Here is a 25866-nt window from a genome sequence, read left to right on the forward strand (position 1 = left end):
ACAGGAAGGCATTTTTGGATGAATTTTATAGACTTGATATTAATGCAAAAAATGCTTTACTATTTAAATCAATCATTAAAAAACCAGTGTTGAGGGAAAGAAAAGATGCTGTTAAACATAAAACTGCGTCATATACGTATAACGTTACAAAAAATGGATTTACCGTAAAGGTGTGCAAAGAAGCGTTATGCGCTCTATACCAAATAGGCAGAAAAAAACTTGATGTTATAAAGAATCGTATAAATAGTAGTGTAGCAGCACCTCCTCCAGATCGCAGAGGTAAGCACTCCAATAGGCCACACAAAATAGGCCAAGATGTTAGGGATTTTGTGATAGAGCACATAAATAAATTTCCTGTCGAAGAGTCGCACTATTCCAGAAATAGAAATCCTCATAAAAAATATCTTTCTCCCCTACTAAATGTGAGCAAAATGTATGAGTTCTATCTTGAGGAATGTAATCTGGCACAACTTCCTGGAAAATTTAGAATTAAAAAATGTTCATATTCCAACATTTTTTCGCGAGAGTTTAATTTATCATTTGGGTATCCGAAAAGTGATACGTGTAGTATCTGTGATGGAGGTGAATCTAACGATGGACATAAAGAAAACTACACAGCATCAACTAAAGCGCTCAAAGTTGACAAGGAAAAAGCAAAAGATTCAGACAACTTGGTCTATATTACAATCGATATGCAACAAACAATGCCACTGCCAAAAATAACAACGTCCAAAGCATTTTACCTTAGGCAAATGTGGTTTTATAATTTTGGGGTGCATATTACTACAAAAGGCCTAGACAAAGCATGTTTTTGTACCTGGACCGAAGATCTTGCAAACAGAGGAAGTGCAGAAATATGCAGTTCTCTACTCAGATATATTGAAGTCGACGAAAGCATCACCAAAAAGGATTATCTGATCATCTGGTCCGATTCATGTGCGGACCAGAACAAGAACTTCCACATGATTTGCCTTTATCAGTATCTTATTTTGAAGGGATACTTCCGTTGTATTGACCACAAGTTTCCTGAGGTTGGCCATACTTACTTAGATTGTGACAGAGACTTCGGAAGAATCGAGAAGGTTTTACGAAAACACGACACGGTATATGTACCAGATACGTACCGGGAAATAATTTCAAAGGCTAGCCGAAAAAATCAAGTCATCGACATGGCTCAACACTTTAGAAGGATTGCTGATCTACCGCAAAAACTTCATCTTACTAACAGAAAAAAGGACGAACTAAATGAAACAGTCAGATTTAGAGACGGTATTAAATGGATAAGAGTGGAAGAGTATGGTTCCTATTTGTATAAAGAATCATATGACGAAACAGTTCCTTTTAGAAAAGTAAATATTCTTCAAAATAAGAATAGAACAGCAGCGCCAGAGAATATTGAAATCGAAAGAATTCGGGAGAAATATGGAACTATCTCTGAAGAAAAAAGAAAAAATCTCCAAGAACAGCTTAAGTTTGTAAAACCAGAATATCGATATTTCTATGAACCAATCTTAGAAAAAAAAATAATGTATTACGTTATATTACTGTTATTACCTTATATTAAGCAATAACATCTTGTTAGCTGATTAGATAAGTTTTTCTTTAATACATGATTCTTCCATAAAACAGTAGTTGTTTTAATTTCTTTAGAATTATACAGTGGATGAAGGTGTTATGTACTGTTTTTTTCAAATTTTGGTAAGACACATTTTTTTTGTTGATATTTTTTTCCGTGAATAACATATTCCATATACTAGTAACGACATAGAAAAGTTTTTACCTAATAAAAGTGAATGTGAGAAAAGTTTACAATGAAAAACTTTAACCTTAATTTTCTCAAAATCTAAATTTTGTAACATAGCACCTTCATCCACTCGTGTCTTCAATTATTAACATAATTGATTAACTAATTTCATAATTGTAATCAATAATTATGTTTTCAGCAACCCAACCAAAGTTGACATTGACATTTGTGACAGTAATTAAATATTTGATAGTGATCATTGTTGATTAGCGTTCGAACAACCGGCCCTAAGTGTTTTTTTTTTAAATTGACTGTGGAGTGTGGACAATTATTTAGTTTTTTTAACGAGTTTAACAACATTCTAAAACAGTATGAGTATGAAAAGATAAGAGACAAAAATTCGTGATTAAGGGTAGCAGAAGTAATAATAAGATAAAATATACGGGGCGATTGATTAATGTGATAAAGCTCAGTAGATCCGCTATACCGCTATAGTAATAGATAGCAATTAAAGTTAGTAACAAAAATTTTAGCAAACTTTGAGCTTTATATTACAAAATTAATAAAATTAGTTAGAATGTTACAGGGCGTTCGATAATATAGTGGCAGGCCAAACGTATTATGTTTTTTAAATGGGACACCCTATATTTTATTTTATGTTCGAAATCTTCTTAACTTCCAATCACACAAATATAAAGGCTTATTATGTTATACAGGGTATTTACAAAGTTACAACCAATTTTCTATGAAAATCGTAACAAGTTCAACTCCCTGTATAAATAAAAATAAACACCACAGCAAAAATAAACACTATAAACTGGGTATAATTAACTTAGGCATAAAAATTATTTTAGCAGTATTTTGTATATATCATGTTAACTAATATTCCTTTTGATCAGCTGAATATATACTTTTATATACATATTGTTTTATTACAATTAAGTTTGAAACATCTGAATAGTTTTGCTTCCCTTCCCCTTCCCTTAATAAAAATATTTTCTTTCAAACAAACAACAAACACCAAACATATCAAAATAGCGTGTTCCAAAATATACAGGGTGTTTGGTAAAGAATGGGCCATAGCTTAACCTCAGGTTCCTGAGGTTAAAATAGGCCGATTTAAGCTAACTTACCTTAGTACAAAGTTTATAATAACCGAGATACAGGGTGTCAAAGTTAAACTTTTTTTTATTTATTATTGAATATTTCCTAACAGGTATTAGATAACAACATGAAATTTGGTATGTGGGGGGTTTTTAGGTCGAGAAAACTAAATTCCCTACCAAAATTATGTATTGCCCAGAGGGCGCCACATACGCCTTTCAGCACTCATTTATTACGTTCAATTTTTTTTATTCCTCACTCTGTATAATTTTGACAATAAAATTTTTATTCTTCTATGAGTTTTACTTAAAAAAGGTATACTTCTTTCATCTCCCTAAACTCAACCGTTTTCGAGATGAACGCATTTTAAATCTGCGATACACCATCATTTTTAGCATAATATCGTTGTAGTTACACCCGAAAAATAACTTAAAACCATAATAATTGTGCCAGTTCTCAAATTTATGTCATTGCATCGCAAATTCCATTAGAAGAAATTTGCGATACGTTTTTGGATAATTTTATGGTCTTAATTTATTTTTTGGTGTAACTACAATGATATTATGCTAAAAATGATGGTGTATCGCAGATTTAAAATGCGTTTATCTCGAAAACGGTTGAGTTTAGGGAGATGAAAGAAGTATACCTTTTTTAAGTAAAACTCATAGGACAATAAAAATTTTAATGTCAAAATTATACAGAGTGAGGGATAAAAAAATTGAACGTAATAAATGAGTGCTGAAAGGCGTATGTGGCTCCCTCTGGGCAATACATAATTTTTGGTAGGGAATTTAGTTTTCTCGACCCAAAAACCCCCACATACCAAATTTCATGTTGGTATCTCATACCTGTCAGGAAATATTCAATAATAAATAAAAAAAGAAGTTTAGCTTTAACACCCTGTATCTCGGTTATTATAAACTTTGTACTAAAGTAAGTTAGCTTAAATCGGCCTATTTTAACCTCAGGAACTTGAGGTTAATCAATGGCCCATTCTTTACCAAACACCCTGTATAAAGTCACTGCGCACGCTAAATAATGACGTCACTGGCTTAATAAAGTTTAATTCGCGTGTACCTAACTTTTTTATTTGCGTACACGTTAGCGTGTACCTAGACACAGCGTATTTATAATTGTACTTATGACAAGAAAAAGGTATTTAATAAAAATGTATACCATTTGTATTCAGTTGCAATGCGAAGGCAAAAACAATCTTACTTTTCAATTAGAATACGGAGTGCAATCCAGCTCTCTGAATCGCGATTTTCGATTCTTATTGGAATCTCATCGGAAAGAGCGCAGGCTTGTTCTCCAGGGTATTTCAAAGGTTTTGTATTTCAAGGAAATACAAAAAGGTATTTCTTATGTAGATATATGTAATTATATCCCAATTTTTTTTATATTGTGACGGATAGTCCTTGCAGGATAACAGACTCAGTAAAACAAAGGTTCGAATAAAATAAATGTATTGAGGATATTTATACAGTTCAAAATTAATACAAAAAATATGAAAAAAAATTTTTTTTAAGAAATGCTATTCTTTAGTTACGAGTGACCAAAAAAGACATTAAAAAAATCAACTAAAAAGCAAAAAATCAACTAAAAGAAAAGCGTGGCGCGTCTTCATCAAATAATCGGTTTTCGCCCCACGCTTTTCTTTAACGAATGTTTTGGATTTTTTAATGATTTTTATTTTTTGCTTTTTAGTTGATTTTTTTTAATATTTTTAATTTTAGTCACTCGTAACTAAAGAAAAGCGTTTCTAAAAAATTGTTTTTTCATATTTTTTTATTATTTACTTTTTAGTATTACATTTTTCAAACATTAAAATATATCGTCATGTTTATTAACATATGTATAAAACATATGATGAACAAACATGAAAAGTAGTCGGAATCGGCAAAGAATTTGAAACTTTATTGTTTATTTATGAAGCATAACGTAAACAATTAACGTAAAAAGTGAAATTATGTATAGTTTATATAATTAGCTACAATCTGTAAAAGTTTCGTTTCTTCATTGTAAAAAACAAGAGAATTTAAGCATTTTCCGTTAAAATCGATTTTTTTTTTATTTCATAATGGCTTTGGCTTAGCCAATTAGCCAGACTATTTGTTTTTGTTTGGTATTACAACAAACAATTAATTTAAACATCTAAGCCTATTTATAGTCTAAATTTACAGTGTGTTATAATATTCATGAATACATTTTTCAATGTTGTGTGGTATGTTTACAATTATTTTTAATTTTATTACCTAAGCCTATTTAAAATTTAAATTTACAGGACGTTACATATTTGTAAAGACATTTTAACGTCTGCTTGTTTTTTTTTTTATTTAAACAATTAATAAACATAAAAAAAATTAAAAATGAATAACCATTTTCAATTTCGTTGCAAAACGAAAATACAGCCGAACCATATTCTAGTCCAATCAGAGAGTGCTGCAAGCACCTCTACCGGTTTCGAAACTTATTAGTCTCTCATCAGGAGGCACATATGCTGCTCTCCCTGATCCAACCAAAACAAACCCCAGCGTGCAGTCCCGGACAAAGCAGTTGCCGCTAGGGCATCTATGCCATTTCGTTCGTTGCAATCCGGGACTGCACGCTGGGGTTTGTTTTGGTTGGATCAGGGAGAGCAGCATATGTGCCTCCTGATGAGAGACTAATAAGTTTCGAAACCGGTAGAAGTGCTTGCAGCACTCTCTGATTGGACTAGAATATGGTTCGGCTGTATTTTCGTTTTGCAACGAAATTGAAAATGGTTATTCATTTTTGATTTACATTTACTCTGTGTGGAGTATGAAGGGAACCATTCTCGTTGGAACTTTACCGCGCTGAGCAGATGGGACGTGAATTGCAAATTGTAGAATTCCCTCATCTTCCTTAGTCTCAGCATCCGTATGGCTTGCAAATTGTAGAAGCCTCGGAGGTGTAACCAGGGAAGGTTCCCATTGTTTTCATTTTGGTGGGATGTAGAATAGCATTATGTTGTCTTATATGCCATTAGAGTGAAAACTTAGTCTTTTTCATAAAAAAAATTATTGACTATTCGTGTATTGTTCCCACGAATGCATATGTCTGCAAATTTTCATTCATTTGCATTGAAGAAAAGGCAGTCAAATTAACGTCTAAATATTTGACGCAAACTATTGAACTAAAGAAAATCGTTTAAAAATAACAAAATAAAATATAATTCTATCTTTGCCCCGTTCCTGAGAAAGCTCCCGTGTATGTAACAGCCCTTTTGTGAAAATATTATAATTATTACTATAAAAAAATGCAATTAATGGAATACAAGAAGCAATTACGCTTACAATCGTACCTCCTTACACTTCACCCCAGTGTAAGGCACAAACACTCCCACAATCAAAATATCAATAACTATACGGACACCTATACAACTCAGATCGGAGCTGGCGGTAGCTGTTCACTTCACGGCTACACGGATTTCGTTTAATTACGAGCGGCGGATCTCCTCACTACAGAGTTCCACCACTCAGGTGGGCCTACCTGTTCACTACACTGGTTAGCCAGGTAGTCTATTGAGACCACAGATCACCTACCTCCTCTAGATGTTTCACGATAACGCTTTGGTTAAATATGAAAAACAGCGCTCCATGCCGCTTGTATCGGAACTAATGCAAGCGGGAATTTCAAAATGTAATTTTGGTGGGAAGAAAATGTTAGGCTAAAATATTTGTATAGTTGAAAATAAAATAATTTGGTTTTAAAATATGCAAATTATTTTGAATTTCAAATATACAAAATACCATTTGGGAAAAAATAAGACATGGCAACGTATTTTTATTTATTTATTTAATACCAGCAAAACCACTTTGTATATACTTTTTTACAAATCGTATCTTTACAAATGAAATTATTAATAGTTATCTTCCAAATTGAGTTCCAAATACTTCTACAAAAGGGTATCTCAAATGATTGAAACATGTGTGCATCTCTACTTGTTGAAGGACTTTCAACTAAAGCAAAAAATAAATATAATTGATTTGATAATAACCATATTCATTTCACGTAAAATAATTTTCATTAATTATATATTTTCAGTAGGGGTTACTTACTTGGTGTTACATTCGTTTGCTTCCCTACACCACTAACTGTGTTACTTGATCTCTAATAACAAATAATACTTGTTGAACCACCATGCAAATGTAAGCTAGGAATTTGATCTTCAAATCACATTCGTTTTGTTTCAAAAACTGTATTTGAATCCATTTTATCTAAATCAGGATTTTTTATTATTGCTAACAATCAGATAAACATTTACTGACATAAAGATAAAGGCATACTGACAATGATGACAATTGACAAATTATAATGACACTCAGACTCAGTGATATAGAAGAAATCTTCACTGCAGGTGCATGGCGACATCTCAAAAAACGTATCATTACTAAAAATGACATTTAGTTTAGGATGACCTTGAGATACCTGCGTGAAACATCTAAAGAGAGTTAAGTGATCTGTGATTGAGACTGACTATTCTCCTCCGTTTGTCTCATTAAATACGTTTTCGGTTGCCCTACGCGGATGCCTCGGAGTAGAAGTGGAAATGAGTGGTATTGCGCAGGTATCGGTATTCTTCACTTCGGTAAGAATTATCCACCACGTTACTATCAATTCTGTTCATATTGATTGCTATAGGTGAGAAAATGAAAGTCCAATGAAATAGGAAACATATAAATAAAATAAACTTCAGGATTTATACAACAGGACTTTAACTGATGTTCACGCGAGGATTTTAGTTCGACTAATTCATTTGTGCATCAAAATTTTATTATTAGAGCTTTCCAATTGGATTAAACATCTCTTCTGTCACATGAAACTTAAATTGCAACGAAAAGGGACGATAATAACTCGAGTTAATATAAAAGCAAGCTGCATTACAAATTATAATTCAAATTAATTAAAGAGCTATCTACAATTCAAAAATAGTCTTAAAAATTATTACGATTTCGGAAATTTGAGCAAAATTTTCACTTTTTTGTTAAAACAGTATGTAACACCAAATAGTATTTCTAGTATAAAAATCTCAACTTAAATATTTTGTTTTCAGATGACCTGTGAAATAAGCCGTTTTATGTAAGTATCTTTTTTATAACAAATACTTATTTTTACATTATTTAAAAAAAAAGTTAGTGTTACTTTCTGACCAAAGTCTAATGTTAGGGACTTCAATCGCACAAATTCATCATTTGATGTTGTTGTTAGTATCTCTTAATTTACGTATGAATATGTTTCTATTGTAGATACCCATTTTTTTATTAGTCGTTTTTAATAATTGTTTTTATAATATCCAGTGGAATCTCTTTATTATATAAGAGCCAATGTACAGAACCACGGAGTTTTTCGCTTTGGGACAGACTTGTTTGTTTTATCTTCCTTTCACTCAGAGCTTCATTAGCTGAGTCTAATATGTTTCCTTTAATTTTTCTCAGCTCTCGTCGACTCCATCGCTTGTGTTTCCGCATTTCTCTGCTATTTTTTCTGTGTATAAATACCTTGTTGTGTCGTTATACTTTTTTTCTGTGTATTGTAAAATATTTTATATTATATATAGTTAAATATAAATATACATTATAACTATACAGTGTGTCAATTTTAAAACTTACAATGGCTATATCCTACGAACAAAAGCTGATATCGAAAAATGCTTGAAACCGTTTCTAGGATAGTAAGGGGGAACTAAAATGACATGAAAGAGAACTCACCCCCATCAACCCCCTAGGTCCCACCCATCACAACCAAAAAAGTTTAAATTGCAAACCCCTACTTGTGATACATCATTGAAAAGTCTATAAAAAATGCTATTCAATGGTATAAGTAATAATTATACAGGGTGAAGCAATAATTGTGAAATTTTGGCTTAAATGAAAAATTTAATAAGGTTTTGTTGAATTACAAATTTATTAAAAATGTCAATTAAGTAAATATTTAATGTGAATTCCGTTGTTTGGTAAACAATAATACAGCCTATTTTCAAATTCTGCACGAAATTTAGCAGATGTTCTAGTAATACGGCGACATGCTTGAGTAATTTTTTCTCGCAATTCCCCAAGTGAAGCAAGTTGAGTTTTATAAAGAACTGATTTAGGGTAACCCCATAGAAAAAAGTAATATACTATCCTACTATAAAAAGTACTCTCCAATGGTATAAATAATAATTATACAGGGTGTTAATATCTGCTGGCTTACTATGACTTTTGTATTTGTAATACTATCTCCCGGACTATTATTTTAAATGGTAAGTGTCCGCTCGTACTTTTTTTTTTGTTAATTAAAACTTAATTTTTGCCATTTTTACCTTATATCAGTTGTTTATAAAACTTAACTTGCATCCTATTACTAGAGAACTCCCTATTACTAGAGAAACATTTGTCAAATTTCGTGCAGAATTTGAAAATAGACTGTATTATTGTTTACAAAACAACGGAACCCACTTTGAACATTTACTTAATTGACATTTTTATCAAATTTGTAGTTCAACAAAACCTCATTAAATTTTTCATTTAAGCCAAAGTTTCACAATTATTGCTTAACCCTGTATAATTATTATTTATACCATCGGATAGCATTTTTTATAGCCTTTTCAATGATGTATCACAAGTAGGGGTTTGCAATTTAAATTTTTTTGGTTGTGGTGGGTGGGGCCTAGGGGGTTGATGGGGGTGAGTTCTCTTTCATGTCATTTTAGTTCCCCCTTACTATCCTAGAAACGGTTTCAAGCATTTTTCGTTTTCAGCTTTTGTTCGTGAGATATAGCCATTGTAAGTTTTAAAATTGACACACTGTATAAGTAAGTATATGAAATACGTCCACCGACAACAGCCATTTCCTATTTATTAGATTCACTGACAGTAGGTACAAATTTAAGCTTATAATTTTTCGGAAACGAATAGAGCTTATTTTGGGTCTATCGAATAAAAAGAAGTATTTGCTTTTACTTACAAATATTTAAGTATTTACTTAATAGTAATTGAATAAAGTAATTTCTTTATCGCTTTGTTCAATTACTATTAAGTCAATACTTAAATACGAGGAAGTAAAAGCAAATACTTCTTTTTATTCAATAGACCCATTGACTATTTCTAGTTGTATTTTTACAATAAATAAGAATTTAGTAATAGTAGGCAACCAATTATTCAGCCACGTACTAGGATTAAATAGCATTTAGTTATTCTTGTAAATTATTATAAATTAAATCTCGAGTAGTTGATAATTAAATTTTTTACTAATTAAAATAAAAAAAAGGTCGTAGAAAAAGTCTAGTATTCTACTCGCATGTCATGGCTATTACTCACTCTGATGAATTACGACACTCGCCTAACGGCTTGTGTCGCAAACTTCATCATCGTGAGTAATAGCCATCATTACATGCTCGTTGAATAAACTATTTCTTTTACCCATTTTTTTTTTCATTTAGTTCATTGCATAGGTTTTAATAGGTTTCTGCTTTACGGTTTTAGTTCTAATTTTACTTTTGCATTTTGGCAACCTGCTAATTGTCTTAACTTAATAATCAGGTTAAAATGTAATAGTTTCAGAATTGTATTTGTAACCTAAGTTAAAATCTAAAATGTATTCAAATTTTGCACCGTAAGGCAAAACGTATGCCCTGCCCGAACTAAAACCATTCACAACAAAGTATCTGAACGACAGTATATCTGAAAAGTTTATATCTCAACTCTGATATCGTTACCCTATTATTACGGGCTAACCCGCTTTTGCAGAGAACATTCTTTTTATGTGAACATTTAAATTACGACAGGTGACAATTTTACGGGTTTGTAATGTCGTCTCTTGTTAAATTGATCTATAAAAAGTTGAAAATTAATTGCTTTGGGGCATTTGATGAGAAAGTAGGTCGTTCATTTGGAGATTTTTATGGGTTTTGATACATTCGCAATATAGAGTGAGATGTGACCCACCAAAAACATGGTTTTCTTCTTTATTAGCCAACGTTATTATTTTTTATTTTCTGTTCATGTTTTTCCCGTTTAGTGACTGAAATATATTTTTTCTACGAACGTGCAAAAAAGTCTACTTTTTCGCACGCGTTTTAGTTCGGAAAGTTTTACTTTTCCGCACTGAATTTAATTCCAAAGTATTTGGTTTGCAGATTTTGGATAGACTAATAAAATAAGCTAAACACACTTCTTCTTTTAAACTATTTACGCTTTTTTCTTTACACCAACTCACAAAAATGTTGTATTCTTTCTTGTACCTGTTTGCTGATTTTTCCGGTAACAGATCAAGGTTATTGACAACGTCGAGAATAGATCTTGAATAGTTCTTCGTCACTTGATACCATCTATATCACTGAATTATTTTAAAATTCGTATATGACATTTATTCTAACATGACATTTTAGTTAGATCTGACAGTTGTCACGTTCTTCGTCACTTGATACCATCTATATCACTGAATTATTTTAAAATTCGTATATGACATTTATTCTAACATGACATTTTAGTTAGATCTGACAATTGTCACATTTTATTTGCAATTTGGCATAAAAACAAATCAATTGTGTTTATTGCATCTATAAAATGGTATTTTCTTTGATTTGTATAGTCTTATAAATTGTACAGATTATATTCGTAGATATATTATATAGTTCGTAAATAACTTTTTTTCGATTATAGCGCAATCTATCAACAACTAGAATAAATGTTATAAATGTCTGTAATCACCGACGTGCCTTTTTTTCTGTCACACAAAATTTAATGCGTTAGAAAGAAATAAACAAGAATGTGTGTGTACTTTGTACGCACGTAAGAAGTTATACTTCTACTACATATTATGTGATTTTTAAGACAATACCAAAAATTTAAAAAAATAAAAGAATAAAACGCACACAAACACATTGAAAAATGCCACAAAGAAAAAATGATTTCTGAACGATAATAATTGTTGGCAAAAATTTTAAATACGCATTTTCTGAAAAAAAATTATATAACAAATATACTTACAATCATAACATGCATAAAAAAATAAAAAAGTAAAACTTGCATCGGGAATTGAACCCTTGAATTTCGTGCCGCTTTGACTCGTAATCAAAGCGTAGACTCACTCGTCCAATCCCACATTATTTATCATGTGGAAAAATACGGTAACTGAACGTTTTACTGTTTGACAGTTGTTTTGAAAATTAAATTATGTATTGTATTGTTAAAATATGTTGAAATTTTGTGGAAGAAAATATAAAAATATAACAAAACAGTAAGAAAACAATATATTAGATGAAGATTGGTAGAACGTTTGTTGGTAATCAAATTAAGTATGTAAATCAAAGCAGTACATACCTACTAGATAAATAAATCTACGCCAAAAAATCATAATTTAAAAATAAAAATCGAACCTAATTTGGGATTTCTCTCTAAAATCCGCATTCTTGAGAAAATAAATGTATGTATTTCAACCTAATCCAAATGTATAATTACAATATGATTATAATAAAAACTAGGTACTTACCAAATTAGAATGAGTTTTCCTTGTCCAAAATAGTCCAAAAGTCCAAAAATATAGGTATATGAAAACTATTTAAAAAGGCAGTATAACTATTAACTAACTTTTGTTTGTTGTTTCTTTTCACACAAATTTTAAAACGCAACAACCATAAATAATCTAACTATAGCTGTGCTACAGCCGCAATATTGAATAATTTTTGACATGTCATTTGAACATCCAATCAGAACAAAGTTATAATGCGCATGCGCCCGGTCGCTAGGTTTTCCCATATAAAAATTTACCCTCTATCGCCGGTAAAGAAGTATAACTTCAAAAACTGTGACGCACTGAAAGATGCTGATGAGAAAAAGAATATACACTATTCATTACTGCATAACAGATATTTAGGCACCGCATGGACTTTAATTCTGGATTATTATAACTTAGTAGCGTTATTTTTTAATTCAATTAATTGATTAAGATTTGGTCATTTTTTAAACGATCGTAGAAAAAATATTGTTCCTAACTCTTGCAGAAAGACTTTTTTCCGCACTCGACTGCTTGCCGAACTCCGCTTCGTGTCGTTCGGCAAACTGCAATCGCGTGCGGAAAAGTATGATTTTCCGGAAATAACGGAAACACTCATGAAAGACCTTGCGAGGCATTCGAAATATACCTCAAAATATCCTGGACGACCCACACCACTAACGTAGAGGTATTGCGTCGAAAGGTAGAACAAAAAGAAATCTCTTTCACAATAATTAAGAAACGGAAACTTGAATACCTCGGTCATATTATGAGCCATGATATATATCGTATACTGCTACTGATAATACACCGAGAGAAAAAAATTCTTGACATAAAGAAACTTTATTAATATTTAAGAAAGATCGACTTGGCATATTGCCTAAGAAATATATCTTTGTATGTAAGATATAATTTTCTAAAATATTTCAAATAAATTCTACTACAGCCAAAGAAATATATCTTAAACATGATTGAACTATCACTTTCTGGCAAACTTCAAATCCATTTATCAGAAAGAAATTACACTTGATGTTAATTAATTTTATTAGTCATAAAAATATATTTTCTACACATTAGAAAACTATTTTTTCTGAGCAATAATATTTCTTAGTAAGGCATATTATTATTTTACTATTAATAATTAATTTATTTAATGTTAAGAAATATATTTCGCAGAGATAAACGTATATTTAGAGTTAAGTTAATATTTCTTGAAAATAAAGTGATATTACATACGGCGAAATAAATCATTGTGTTAAGGTAAAATCATTATTTATTAATAAAACAAGATATAAAACGTTATTATTACATACAAATATTTTCTCCACTCTTAAACCACTGACTTCTACACAACAATAAAGGGATGGAGAAGCAAATCCAACTTCCTCAAATTTTCCTTCTTTTGTTAATAGCACTTTGTATATCAGCAATTCACTAAAACAAAATCATTATGTAGAAAGAGTAAACTTACTTTAATAAAATTTTTTTATAAAGATATAGATATTTATTTTGACAAATTTAGGAAATACAAAAAAAAACAAATACACGGCCCCACATAAGAACTATTAATACTAATAATAATCAATCATATTTAGTTCAAACATGGCATTATTTAACCTATACATATTTGTTTATTTTTTTTTCTTTTTGTTAATGAAATATTAATTATTTATCTGTATAATATTAAGTCACACAATAAACATTGTTTAGCTAAAACAAGAGGGAAAATACAACCAATGTAAAACATTGAAGCAGACATAATAATATGTAATTTTGTTAATTTTTATAATCTAAAAGAGACAGCATACCTAATCATTAAGACATTTTATTACGGGAAAATATTATTAGTTTACATCTAACTCATATAATACATATTAACTAATTCACGGTTTTCGGCAATAACATTTCTTAACCATAAACATATATTTCTTTTAGACTAACTGATTTCTTTATCTCAAATAAATTAACAGAAAAAATCCTCAGCGTTGCACCCGCCATGTTTGATATAGCGTTGTATTGTATATTTTTATAGAAGACGATACATTCAAGAAACCTATTATGGTTGATGCATAAGTATAAACATTTTTAAAAAGGTACTTACATGTATGAAGTTCTACCATTTCTGGAAGGCCCCGCAGTTGGTTAATAACTCCTTTCTTAATATTGTTCTGAAGCTGTATATTATATCATTCTGTCCCAGCTTTAAATTGTGGCGTATTTCCCAGTTGGAATAATAAGCTCCTTTATTTCAGAGTCGTCCATCATTATACCTAAAAAGCATATAAAGATACTATTATGTTTCTATTTTAACCATTCGGATACGCAACAATATTATTATTACATCTTAAATTACTCAATTTACTTTTATTTAATACCTATATATGTACGTACCTTCAAAATACCCGTTAATTTTTAAAGTACACCAATAAATCCAACATCCATCTATATTAACATGAACATATCACGCTATCTTGACAAACACTGACGACTAAATCATAAATAGTTAATCTGCGCAATTCTTTTGTGGAAGAAAATCTCTTTGCAAGTAACATTTCGGCATTAATGACAAAGTTTTTATTTTATAACCACAGTTACTACAGAGGGTATTTCTGAAGAATTATTTCTTGTGGTTTAAAATATTTATTTGATTGCAAGAAAATTTTTTGTTCACAAATATAAATATGGATTAACTTAACACTATATTTCTTATACCGCAAAATATTTGTAGTTTACAATTTAAGAAATAAAAACTTTAGGATAAAAAAATTAAATGTAACCATTAATGCATTTCTTAGTATTGAAGAAATTATCTGTAAGAAATTATTGAGGTGTGTTTAAAAAACTCGTTTCTTTATATGTGAACCGGTATGTTTAAGTTAATAGGATATGTTAACTTTTAAGAAATATTGCTCAAAGAAATCGGTGTTTTAGGAGAAAAGAAATTGTTCTCTCGGTGTACAGAGTAAAATAGAGAGCAAACGAGGACCCGGAAGAAGAAGACACACATGGCTTCAAAACTTACGCCAATGGTTTGGACTAACATCGATCGACTTATTTAGAAACGCCGCAAACAAAACTAAAATTATTATGATGATATCGAACGTCCACAACGGACAAGGCACATGATGAAGAAGAAGAATTAAATAAACACCCTATTATGAAGAAGGAATACAGAAATAATTAGGTACTCATGTTACATAATGAGGTAAACAATATGTTCTAATTTTCAAATTAAGTTTAACAGAAATCATTGAAGAATATTCGTATACAGGGTAAACTAAAAAAGAAAATTGCGATTCCGTGGAATGATCATCATTTCTTCAGTGTCTCATTTTAAAGCATTGGAGATAGAATGCAGCTTTGTTTAGTCCCTTATTTACCCAAAAATTCTCGGAGAACTGGTTAATCTTTTTTCGAAAACCGTTGCAGAATCATTGTATTGCTTTCACAAGTGTGTAATATTAATGTACGAACTTTCTAGTAATTACCATAGCCTACATAGGAGTAGTTTATCATAAGATTTTGTTGACGCTTTGACTAGCTCTGTCTCTCAGTGTAATCACATCTTATCTTAAATGCAAATCTAAACAAAGGTAAATTAAAGGACAAACAAAAGAGAATGTATTAACTTATCATATTCTCTCTCTCTCTCTCTCTCTCTCTCTCTCTCTCTCTCTCTCTCTCTCTCTCTCTCTTTCTCTTGTCGTTTCCGCATTACTGAGGATCGTGATTTCTTCCAATATTCCTAACAATGTTTCTCCATTGGTCTCTATCTTCAGCTGCTCTAAGAGCTTCGTAGAATGAGCTTTCAGCTGAATTCTTTATTTGGTCGGACCATCTAGTTAGTGATCGTCCTCTTGGTCTTCTCCCCGGAACGTTTCCAGAAACAATAAAGCTCTCCAAACTGTCGTCACCTCTGCGAACCACGTGACCAAAGAATTGCAGTATTCGTTGCAGACATATTGTGGACAGCATTTTTTTAGAGTTGGTTGAGAATGGAAACGTTTGTCCTATGAGCTGTCCAAGGTATGCGCATCATTCTTCTCCAGCACCACATCTCAAAGGCATCAATTTTTTGGCGCTCGCATGCGCGAAGAGTCCAAATCTCTGCTCCGTATAGAAATATTGATAATACAAGGGCATTCACCAGTCTCACCTTGATACTTTGAGAGATAGATCTGTCTTTTCAAACTTTAGTTAGGCGACTCATCGCATTTTTTGCCATACCAATACATCTCCGAACTTCTGCTTCACAGTTACCATCGTTGGTTATACTAGACCCGAGATAGACAAAGGTGTTCGCTCTCTGGTATTCTTGTAACATGTTAGTCAGCTGAATAGTGTCGAATCTGTCGACCACTATTATTTTTGTCTTAGCTTTATTGATTTTTAGACCAACTTTATTGCTTTCGTACTCAACTCTTCGCAGGAGATCAAACATTTCTTGCTCAGTTGCTGCTATAAGTGTAGAATCATCAGCAAATCTTAAATTGGAGATTTTCCTACCAGCTACTGTTACTCCACCGGCCCATCCTTCTAAACCCATCCTCATGACATGTTCACCATATACGTTAAATAAGTCAGGTGACAACACGCACCCTTGTCTAACACCTCTCTCGGTCTTAAATTGGTTTGAGAACTTATGATCTAGTCGTACTGTCGCTATGTTGGACTGGTACAGATTTTTAATAAGTGTCACCAGGTGCATTGGTGCGCCCATTTCTATTAAAATTGATCACAGATTTATCCAGCTTACACAATCAAATGCCTTTTGGTAGTCAACGAAGTATATAATCATAGGTACTTGAAATTCTCTATACTTTTCAATGAGTTGTCTCAGGTTCAGGATTTGTTCCCTTGTAAGGGTCCCAAAATGTTGAGAAAGCATGAGGCTAAAGTTAGGTTTTAATTTCAGTATTCTACAAATGCTAGAATATTCCACAGGGTGATGCAAACTTTAAGAAAAAAACACAGTTTGATTCGTACACCCGGTATATAATGAAAATTTACCTGTTTAGCAACAATATTATCATAACGATATTGTCAAGAAATAACGCTATAACATATTAAAAAAATCACTTAAATCGGACAACAGGTTTAGGAAATACAAGACATCAAAAATTACCCATTTTTAAGGTGGCCGGTTAATTTTGGCCCAGAGTGTATTTGCTCTTGTTATTTATTTATTATTCTTATTATTTATTCTTACATAGTACATTACTTTATTATTCTTACTAAAACATAAACACTTTTAAAGGGAGTCCCTTTAAAAAAAATGCATTAACTAATTTTGATACGAACACTTCGCAATTAGCTTTTGACTACTTATTAATCTATGTTGCAGAGAGCAGCTTTAAATAAACTCTATCTATGAATCCGCTATTGAATGATACGAGTTTTAGCCATGATGCACACATTTAATTATAATCCATAATTAAATTACTCACACAATTAAAGCTACGTTATACTTCATAAGTAATTATAAATAGTTTGATATTAACTTTGATAATTAGAAACCTGAACTGTTTCTAACTAAAATGCACACGTAACAAACTGCTGGAATACTTCTTCGTTATTAAATAGTAAAGGCAAAAACACTCTGATGAAACTTTAAAATTAATTGTAGTGACTGATCATTGATTCCTGAATATTTCTCTTATAGTCCATTGAAATTATTATAAAAGTATTATATTATTATATTATGAAATTATATAGGGTGTCCCGAAAGGATTGGTCATAAATTATACCACAGATTCTGGGGCCAAAAATAAGTTGATTGAACCTCACTTACCTATATACAATAGTGCACACAAAAAAGTTATACCTCTTTGAAGTTAAAAAGTGAAAATCGATTTTTTTTTCATATATCGAAAACTTTTAGAGATTTTTTATTGAAAATGGACATGTGGCATTCTTATGGCAGTAACATCTTAAAAAAAAATTCAAGTGAAATTTGTGCACCCCATAAAAATTTTATGGGGGTTTTGTTCCCTTAAACTCCCCCAAACTTTTGTGTACGTTCCAATTAAACTATTATTGTAGCACCGTTAGTTAAACACAGTGTTTTTAAAACTTTTTTGTCTCTTAGTACTTTTTCGATAAGACAGTGTTTATTGAGATATTTTGAATATTTTTCGAATCCACCACATATTTGTACAGTGGAACCCCGATAAGTCGGCCCCCGATAACCCGGAAGTCCGGCTAACCCGGACCGATTTTCATCAGATAAACATTTTGATTTTCAATATTTTGTATTTTGACAACGACCCGATTTGGGCGTCTAAACGTTAATAAAATTATTTTTCAATTTAATTGTGGCTTATTTCCCATCAAAATAGTTAATTATCAGACAAACCTTTCAACAATAAAAATGTATGTAATATAATATTTGAGAGATGTGTATGTGTGTAATTTGAACTATACGATAGTCGATAGTAAAAATGACTCATAGCACACGCCGCAGAAACAGCAGGCACCTGTCTGTAGTACTTATTCCTTTTTATTTCAAACTGTCTTAGCATTGTTTAGGAAAGACTATTTAAAAAATTCTTTTATAAACAATGGTCTTTAGTTTTCACTCTTCTTAAATAACATTACATCGTTGTGACTGTATTGCGTGTCTTGTATTGTTCGCTTCCGTTTGCTTACGTTTGTGTTTGGTGTTTTTTTTTTTCGGTAATTTTGATGTGTAGGTACTGTGCATATTTATAAATATATTTCATGTTATTTCAATTCTAAGGGAGTTTATCTGTAAGTATACCGTATTTTATTAATTTTTACCATATTCTCCGGCTATCTCGGATTTTCGATAACCCGGATCGGCCGCGGTCCCGATTAATCCGAGTTATCGAGGTTCCACTGTATATGGTTAAGTTCGATTATAGAGACCTGTTAATAATCTGAAAATTTATTTATAACTTACATTAATAGGTATATTTTGAAAAAGAAGCCACATCTCGATAAAAGGTGACTTATCAAAAAAAGATTAAGAGGCAAAAAAAGTTTTAAAAACACTGTATTTAACTAATGGTACCACAATAATAGTTTAATTGGAACGTACACAAACATTTGGGGGGTTTAAAGGAACCAAACCCCAATACAATTTTTATGTAAATATATTAAAAAAGAAGCCGCGTCTCGATAAAAAGTGGCTTATCGAAAAAATACTAAGAGACAAAAAAGTTTTAAAAATATTGTGTTTAACTAACGGTGCCACAATAATAGTTTAATTGGAACGTACACAAAAGTTTGGGGGGTTTAAGGGAACAAAACCCCCATAAAATTTTTATGGGGTGGGCAAATTTCACTATAATTTTGTTTTAAGATGCTCCTGCCATAAGAATAATATATGTCCATTTTCAATAAAAAATCTCTATTAGTTTTCGATATATTGAAAAAAATCGATTTTCATTTTGTAACTTCAAAGGGCTCTAACTCTTTTTATGAGCACATTTGTACTAAGGTTAGTTAAATTCAATCGAACTATTTTTGACCCCAGAATGTGTGGTATAATTTATGACCAATCTTTTCGGGACACCCTGTATAGTCCATATTAACGAGCGATCCAAAATTATTGGGATCAAAGCTAGCCGTGCAAAAAATTACGTATGTCCTCTTTGAATCTGAAAAATATATCATTGGTTTATCAATTAATTTTGATTAACATTATAAAACATAAAAAATCAGTCAAAACTTTTAACACAGAACTTTAATCAAAAATAAAAAGAATTAACAAAATTATAAGTAAAAATAATAAATAAAATCAAACAACCAACATCTCTACATAACCTAACTTTTCTTGAAGTTGACGTACACTGCAAAGTTGACGTAAACTGGTAAATATATCTGAATTAAGAATGGACTTGCACTGTATAGCTATCTCTGTCGTTCAGAGCCATCTATGGTGACAATAATTTTGGATCACACGTTATATTAGTCCATTGAAATTTTACATTTTTTAGACCATACCTTGCATTTGTTAGAGGAGTCAATTTTATTTTTTTAATGTGTAGGGGGGATCAGTAGAAGCTTAAATTCAAGTTTTTGGGGTCGCCACCCTTGTCCCCCGGCCGCTATCTTGGAAAAGGGGTGCAAAGAGGTTTCGCACTATATCTTGTAAACTACCATCCCTACGGGAAATCTAATAAAACATAAAATGTAGCAAATTAAATTTTCTACAATTTTGTTTCTATTACTTTTTATCGTCAAGTGACCAACAAAAAAGATATAAACAAAAATAAGTAAAAATTTTTAAACAAGTTTACTTCTGGAGGTTATAACTTTTTTCAGTTAATTTTACAATAAAATAACATTATAGCAATTTTGTAAAGGGTTTTTCAGCGAACAATTTCCACTACAAAGGTGTTTAATCCTATTTATTTATCTAGGTTCTACAGCGCTCCTAACTTGACCAAATTCTCGAATGCTCATAGGGATACAATAAAAACAAAACGTTAGGCTTACTTTTCTATCTTAATATTTTTTATTCATACACTTTATTATGATTTTAACATTCCTATGCTATTATTAATCCATAAAACTTAGAACCCTAAGCATATATAGAAAAGGCCCAAGAAGTTGTTTGAGGACAAATTCAGGCCGGTCCAGAAGAAGAATGACGCAACCGCAAAATGCAAAATTCTTCAGAAGAGCAAAAAAAAATGAAGAGTAATCGTCCAGGAGCATCGGTATGGCGTTTGTTTTTTGACAACGATGGCTTTTATTTTCATCGATATTGTTTCGAATTTCATTATCTTAATAATTTAATCGCCCCATTTTCAACCCTATCTACAGTTGCGTCATTATGCATTACTCCAGGCTGTGGGTGAAAAATAGGTCGATTTCAGGATATAATTCAGGAATTTTTGAAACCTATCAGGTGTTGTAAAGGACGATGCCAGGAATAACTTCTACTAAAATGTGACCAAAAATATTGTGAGCTTTTTTTTCTATTGCGATTTTCATTTGTTAAATTTGCAATTTTTAAATATTTTTAATTTTGCAGCTTAGGATATTGATTCTAGGGAAAAACTTTTTAATAGAAAGTTGTAATAAATTAAAAAACCTACAATTTGACCTATGGTAAGTTTAATTTCGTTTATTGGTTATTGCAACACAGCCTGCGAAAGGTCCAAAATGGCCGTTTTTTACAATTGCATTATTTATTGTACAAATAATTTTTTTTCATTTTTTAAAGCTTTAAAATTAAGATCTTTCAATTTCAAACATAAAAAAAAATATAAGGCCGGATTAACGAATTTGTTGCTTAGATATTATAAATTGTTTATCCCAAGAGGTCAAATGTCGAAGGCTATAACTTTAAAAAAAATCGTAGAGAGTTGGTTAAACATCCAATCTCCTTCTAAAGAGTTATATTTTCATATTCTGATGTAAATAAATGCGTAAAACATTTTTAAACTTCTAATTTTTGGGTTTGAAAATAAGGGGGCAATATTCGTTATAAACATTTAGAGCTGAAGCCGCCCTGTACATCCTATGAGTTTCTAATTTACAGATTATTGTTGCTGAAGACGAAACGAAGATTTATAAAAAAATAAAAATTTTCTACAACCAACTGAAGCCGAGATAATTGTTTCTTTTTTCTTAAATCGTAGTGCCTTTATTTATAACAATTAAGAAATTATTTTACAGTCATTGACTAAAGACAGACTTATATTATCTTAAATTAAAAATAATTATAAAATATAGTTACATTTAATTATTAAAAATTATTTTTAAAATCGGTGCTTTTGCGAGCGGCCGAATTTTGCAAATCGCCCGGCTCGCTTCAAATCCGCGCGCTCGGAAAATGTTTACGTAACTTGTATTAAATTTTGACCGAAAACAATTTAATAATATTACCATTATAATATACAGTCTATTTACCACTGTATTTGTTTTTCTTGATAAACTTTTATATGTGAAATCTCATTTCTGAAGAAATAATATTACAAAAATGATACATATATATGAAATATATAACTATATTTTTAATTTTTTCATTGTTATATAAATATAATAATAATAATGTTACTTCTTATTATACAATATAAAACTTTTTCTTCTTGTAGTGACTATCCGTTTTGGATGTTGGCGACCATCATGGCAATCTGTACTTGCACACTAAATCGGTACTGCTGCTCTAAAAAGATTTGTAGTTGTTGTGTTGAACGACGTACGTAAATTTTCTAGCAAGGTAATCCTTCGCCTTCCTGGTTCTCAGTTTCCAAATGGGGTTTGCCAAATTGCCATGATGGTCGCCAACATCCAAAACGGATAGTCACTACAGGAAGAAAAAGTTTTATGTTGTATAATAAGAAGTAACATTATTATTATTATATTTATATAACAATGCAAAAATTAAAAATATAGTTATATGTATCATTTTTGTTATATTATTTCTTCAGAAATGAGATTTCACATATAAAAGTTTATCAAGAAAAACAAATACAGTGGTAAATACACTGACTATTATAATGGTAATATTATTAAATTGTTTTCGGTCAAAATTTAATACAAGTTACGTAAACATTTTCCGAGCGCGCGGATTTGAAGCGAGCCGGGCGATTTGCAAAATTCGGCCGCTCGCAAAAGCACCGATTTTAAAAATAATTTTTAATAATTAAATGTAATTATAGTTTATAATAATTTTTATTTTAAGATAATATAAGTCTTTCTTTAGTCAATGACTGTAAAATAATTTCTTAATTGTTATAAATAAAGGCACTACGATTTAAGAAAAAATAAACAATTATCTCGGCTTCAGTTGGTTGTAAATTTTTTAAATTTTTTTATAAATCTTCGTTTCGTCTTTAGCAACAATAATCTGTAATTTAGAAACTCATAGGATGTACAGGGCCGCTTCAGCTCTAAATGTTTAGAACGAAATTTGCCCCCTTATTTTTAAACCCAACATTTAGCTCGGCTTCAGCTGGTCGTAGAAATTTTGTATTTTTTTATAAATCTTCGTTTCCTCTTCAGCAACAATAATGTGTAAGTTAAAAACTCATAGGATGTACTGGGCCGCTTCAGCTCTAAATGATTATAACGAAATTTGCCCCCTTATTTTCAAACCCAAAAATTAGAGGTTTAAAATGTTTTACGCATTTATTTACATCAGAATATGAAAATGTAACTCTTTAGAAGGAGATTGGATGTTACAACAACTCTCTACGATTTTTCTTCAAAAAGTTATAGCCTTCGACATTTGACCTCTTGAGATAAACAATTTATAATATCTAAGCAACAAATTCGTTAATCCGGCCTTGCAATTTTTTTTATGTTTGAAATTAAAAGATCTTCAATTTAAAGCTTTAAAAAATAAAAAAAATGATTTGTACAATAAATAACGCAATTGTAAAAAAACGACCATCTTGGACCTTTCGCATGCTGTTTTGCAATAACCAATAAACGAAATTAAACTTACCATAGCTCAAATTGTAGGTTTTTTAATTTACTACAACTTTCTATCAAAAAGTTTTTCTCTAAAATCAATATCCTAAGCTGCAAAATTAAAAAACCTTAAAAATTGCAAATTTAACAAATGAAAATCGCAATTAAAAAAAAGCTCACAATATTTTTGGTCACATTTTAGTAGAAGTTATTCCTGGCATCGTCCTTTACAACACCTGATAGGTTTCAGAAATTCCTGAATTATATCACGTTTTTTCACCCACAGCCTGGGGTACATCTGAAACAAGGTCTAACATAGCGCGTATTTCAGTAACGACGCAACTACCCTATAGTGCCTCAGCACATTTTTACAGTTCATCTTTTTGGAATTGGCAAAATTTGCAGTTACGTCATTTTTCTTCCGTACCGGACTGAATATCTGCCTGCTATTACGCTTCTTATTATCATTTATCCTAGGTAGCACAGCAGTCGGTCCCCCTCCAGGGCCCCCGTAAGAGGTACTGGCGCCTGTGTGCAAAAAAGGATTTTGGCGCCCCTTAAGGCATTTTGGATCATGTTTTTTATTTATTTTTTGAAGGTAGGTAGGTGCTTGAAATAAACCAGAAAACTGAACTTTAGAATGTGAGTTTCACCCCTTCTCGGGGTGAAACTTCTTCTATAAAGTTTTTTCTCTGTCAATACTTTTCAGTAGTTTTCAAGTTATTTGCGAGTAAATTTATGTTCAATTTTCAACAAAAAAAAAATTAGTTTTTAGACGGATTTTCGCAAATAACTCAAAAAGTAAGTATTTTATCAAAAAAAATATAGCTTATAAAAAAGTGAAAAAGAATGGTGTAGTACCTATGTAGGAAGTCTGTAGACCCAGTAGAAGCAGAGTTGTAGCTGATGAAAAAAAAATTCTTATTCGTCAAATTACAAATCAAATAATATTTCAACGTAAAATAACCAAAAAAATCAAGCACTTATCAGGGAAAACTCATTACACCTTTTTTAAAGTGTTTAAAAGAAGCTATATTTTTTTAACATCAAAAGTAAGTAAGTTAAAAATATTTTGGGTTCCTTTTTTGGTACAAAAATAATGAAAACCACCCCCCTAATTAGTATCCCAAATGAAATTAATCGTTACTGCTTCACCACAAGTTACTTTACTTATGTATTGTTTAGCTGATGAAAAGAAATTTCTTATTCGTCAAATTACAAATCAAATATTTCAACGTAAAATAACCAATAAATCAAGCATTTATCAGGGAAAACTCATTACAACTTTTTTAAAGTGTTTAAAAGAAGGTATATTTTTTAACATGAAAAGTAAGTAAGTCAAAAATATTTTTAGTTCCTGTTTTGGTACAAAAATAATGAAAACCACCCCCCTAATTAGTATCCTAAATGAAATTAATCGTTACTGCTTCACCACAAGTTACTTTACTTATGTATTGTTTACATGATCTGAAGTTTCATCGGTTCAAAATGCTTATTTTTGAAAAGGCTGTAGCTAAAAGGGCGAAAGTGTTGAACGTGTCACTAATCATGAGTGTATGCAAAATTCGAACAGCCATATCTTCCAATTTTTGTCTTACAGGAAAACAAAACATCCAAAATATTCAGAAAAGCAAAATCTACATTTTTTACTGCTTGAGATTTTTAGTATCACTAATTAATTTTAAAGTTATTTGGAAAAATAAATTTTTTCAAGATTGAAAAAAAATTACTTTAAAACCAAATTTTTTTAAAAATGAGCACTTTAAATCGATGAAACTTACAGATCATTATAAATAAAGCTTTTCTTAAACATTTTAAAGAAGTTGTAATGAGTTTTTCTCGAAAAGTGCTTAATTTTTTGGTTATTCACGTTGAAATATTCGATTTGGAATTTGACGAATATGAACCTACTTTTCATTATCTACAACTCTGCTTTCTACTGGGCTTTGCAGACTTCATATATAAATTATTTTTTTCACTTTCTTGTAAGCTATATTTTTGCTAAGAGTATTTTTTCGATAAAATAATTAGTTTTTAATTGCGAAAAACCGTTTACAACGGGTTTTTTTGTTGAAAAATGAACATACTCACTCGCAAATAACTCGAAAAGAATTGACTTAGTGAAAATC

General features: G+C 30.9%; 1 protein-coding gene and 1 long non-coding RNA gene across 5 annotated transcripts in view; one reads left to right on the plus strand and one right to left on the minus strand.

Annotated features, from left to right (window-relative positions):
* The window catches only part of LOC126887496 (leucine-rich repeat-containing protein 15-like), a 372111-nt gene that overhangs the window by 241895 nt on the left and 104350 nt on the right, over positions 1 to 25866 (plus strand). For 3 of the 4 annotated variants that reach the window (XR_007699077.1, XM_050655106.1, XM_050655114.1), the window contains one exon: positions 7926 to 7951. Coding sequence is in view for 3 of the 4 variants with exons in the window: in XM_050655106.1 (XP_050511063.1) it covers positions 7926 to 7951 (26 nt within the window). In the remaining variant the exon portion in view is untranslated. Of the gene's footprint in view, positions 1 to 7919; positions 7952 to 15277; positions 15552 to 25866 lie in introns of those variants that run through there. The other variant, XM_050655121.1, reaches the window with a different exon arrangement.
* LOC126887502 (uncharacterized) lies at positions 6646 to 6977 on the minus strand. Its single transcript, XR_007699090.1, has 2 exons — positions 6931 to 6977; positions 6646 to 6831 (listed from the first exon to the last, which is right to left on the minus strand). It is a non-coding gene; the product is annotated as an uncharacterized LOC126887502 (long non-coding RNA).

Source organism: Diabrotica virgifera, chromosome 1 (genome assembly GCF_917563875.1).
Source record: "Diabrotica virgifera virgifera chromosome 1, PGI_DIABVI_V3a".
Lineage (NCBI taxonomy): Eukaryota > Metazoa > Arthropoda > Insecta > Coleoptera > Chrysomelidae > Diabrotica > Diabrotica virgifera.